This window comes from Rhagoletis pomonella, unplaced genomic scaffold, assembly GCF_013731165.1.
Source record: "Rhagoletis pomonella isolate Grant_MI unplaced genomic scaffold, Rhpom_1.0 Rhpom_scaffold_01804, whole genome shotgun sequence".
Classification (NCBI taxonomy): Eukaryota; Metazoa; Arthropoda; class Insecta; order Diptera; family Tephritidae; genus Rhagoletis; species Rhagoletis pomonella.
The window spans coordinates 3071-6000 of record NW_023460358.1 but is presented as its reverse complement, the minus strand read 5'-3'; the positions used below and the strand labels follow the sequence as shown (position 1 = coordinate 6000).

At 33.2% G+C, this 2930-nt stretch overlaps 1 protein-coding gene across 1 annotated transcript; it reads left to right on the top strand.

Annotated features, from left to right (window-relative positions):
- Positions 1-2148: 2148 nt before the first annotated feature.
- LOC118752743 (zinc finger BED domain-containing protein 1-like) lies at positions 2149-2797 on the top strand (the record flags this gene model as incomplete). The annotated part of the gene is made up of 2 exons (XM_036487621.1): positions 2149-2533; positions 2609-2797. Coding segments are annotated over exons 1-2 (574 nt in total), but the record flags the coding sequence as incomplete, so codon positions are not given.
- Between the last annotated feature and the right edge of the window lie 133 nt (positions 2798-2930).

The window sequence follows — 2930 nt, the reverse complement described above, 5'->3', positions numbered from 1 at the left end:
ATTTTTTGTTAGTGCTATCAGAATATGGAATTCACTACCAAATTCAATAAAATGCGTAAGTTCGATTCAATGCTTCAAAACAGCAGTTGCAAATCTACTCAAAAATCCTCTGTCTTTTCAAGTTTTCTGTCTGTCTTTTATCCCTTAGTGTTAGTTATAATATAGCAAAAATGATATGTAGTTCATATACTTATATTATTGTCTTAGCTTAAGTTTAATCTTGTAATTGAAATTTTTGTTATTAGTACGCTTAAAGACTTCGAGTTTTACTGTACTTACAAAGTAAATAAATGATTGATTTATTGATTGATATCATTAGCGCACACAAGGGGTGGGTTTTGGGGTTCAAACCTTCCCCCCCCCCTAAAGCTAATAACGTCAAATACAAACTGTATCTTAAAGCTAAGAATGCAGCTCTCAAGGAAATTATAAGAAATATTTATTATAATTTCTGTTGCCTGAAAAAGCGCTTTGCTTTTGCTGTAAATTTCTATGAGGAAATAAATATACGAGCATTTTTTTCTTGAGAGCTGCAAACTGATTTAAGAAATTTTGGTAGAATAAAATTTCTTTTCCATTTCACGTCCGTCGTTTTATATGAATTTTTCGTTTTTCTTGAGAGTTCAGTTAATTTTTTCGGTATTCGAAATATTAAAAAAATTTAGCAATCGTGAAAACTCACCTTCTCTATCGAAAACCAGAAACCAGAAATCGAAAAAATGAACATAAAAGTGCAAAAATTTATGGAATCAATAAATTTATTTTTTCTGACTCTTTTAAAATTTTTTATTAGGTACTTTTAAAAGTTGAGCGCATCTTGAGTTTATAGAACTTTTTATTAAACAAGTAGTTTTTAAGGAAAGAACACAACCGACTTCAAATTTAGGGGTACCGTTAATTTCTTCATGATCCAATCATCGGATCTCTAAACCAAATTACGGGACGACCCTTGAGGTACCATCTTTCCAATAAAAAAAGGATTATTGAAATCGGTTCACGTGGTCAAAAGTTATGTATTCCGGCGTATTGATAACCTCCTCTTTTTTTTGAAGTCGGTTAAAAGTGTTTGAGTTCTGTTAATCTTATGTAAATAAAGTGCAGTTTATGGATTTTAAAACGTTTATTTATTTATTACATACTGTACATAAAACTTGCATGAATGTATTTTAAAGAGCGCATTATCTGAAGCAAATTTTCAGTATTTTCCGGTGATATATATTCAGAAATATAAAACCCCCCCTAAAATATATTCCTGGGTGCGCCCCTGATTGATATATTACCAATCGCTAAAATTATCAAAGGTGTCATCCTTGTCTAAAATAAAAGCGCGAAAATGTGGCATAAGGAAAAAATAATTTTAATTTCAATATAAAAGAAAAATGCAAAGTTTTTAATAACACACATACATATGAATTTTTATTTAGGTTGGTGATGTAGACGGGTTTTAATTGACGGAATGGATAAATTCGTGCAATCTGCTAAAAGTAAGAGTACATTAATTGTGTAGTACGTAGCGTAATTCTTTTATTAAATATTTGTATTTTTGTACAGCATCCCGTGAAGATACCTCGATAAATATTGATTCTTGTAGCGAATCCGATTCTGAAAGAAAACGTTTTAAAAGAAAGAGAGTGGGCTCATCCAACGTGTGGAAATTTTTTTGAGCCATCAAAAGACAAGAAACTGGCGAAATGTCTCCACTGTGGCCGAGAGTACAAAACTAGTGGTAATACTACCAACCTGTCGGATCATTTGAATCGCGCTCATCCTACCCTCAATAATTGTGTAAAGCCGATTAATACCATATGAGCACATTTTAGTAAGTCTGAAAATTACGACCAAATTTCGACGCGTAAAAAAGAACTTGATGTATCATTAATGAAAATGGTCACATTAGATGTGCAGCCCTTTCGAATTGTCGAAGATGTAGGTTTCCGAAATTTTGTTAAATGTTTAGATCCCCGATACGTGTTGCCTAGTTGAACAACTCTACAAAATGTGTTGTTAAAGAACATGTACAGTGATGCTAAAATCAAATTATAAGAAATTTTAAATACGGTGGAACATTGCGCAATAACGACCGATTGTTGGACGTCGCGGGCAAATGTTGGTTACTTAACCGTCACATGCCACTTTGTTACGGAAAAAATGATATTACAGACAGCAGTATTATCGACCACAACTTTATTAACAACCACAAATCATTCCGCTGACAATATCGCGAATTCGTTACGCAATGTTTTATCGGAGTGGGGCGTTCTGGAAAAAGTAACTTCAATTGTGACGGATAATGCGGCAAGCATGATTAAAGCTTGCGAGCTACTTCAAAAACGAAACCTACCGTGTTTTGCGCATTCTTTAACCTTAATTATTCAAGATGCTTTATCACAAGAAAACACAAAACCCGTGATAATGAAGTGTAAGCGTATCGTTGGTTATTTTAAAAGCAGCACAATTGCTTATGAAAAGTTTAAAGAGGCGCAGAATGATAAACAATACAGTTTGCTCCAAGAAACTCCTACGCGATGGAATAGTGCGTACCTAATGATTAAAAGAATAATAGAGACAAAAGGTTCTATTTCTAATGTTCTACTTGCAACTCCAAAAGCTCCACAGACTCTTACTGCAGACGAAATAGAAACTTTGAAAGATTTGGTGGAATTATTTGGTCCATTTCATGAAGCTACTGTACAAGCATCAGCGAGTGATTCTGTTACAATATCATTAATAATACCGCTTACGTGTGACCTTTACCATAAATTAAATGATTTGCAAACTAATATGAAAACGACAGAAGGTTACAATACATGCACTTATGTAATTCGACGACTGAGAGTTAGATTACTTCACTACGAAAACCGAACAGTTACAAAAATTGGCACCATTTTAGATGCAAGTTTCAAGAAAGAAGGCTTCTTATCAAGTAACAT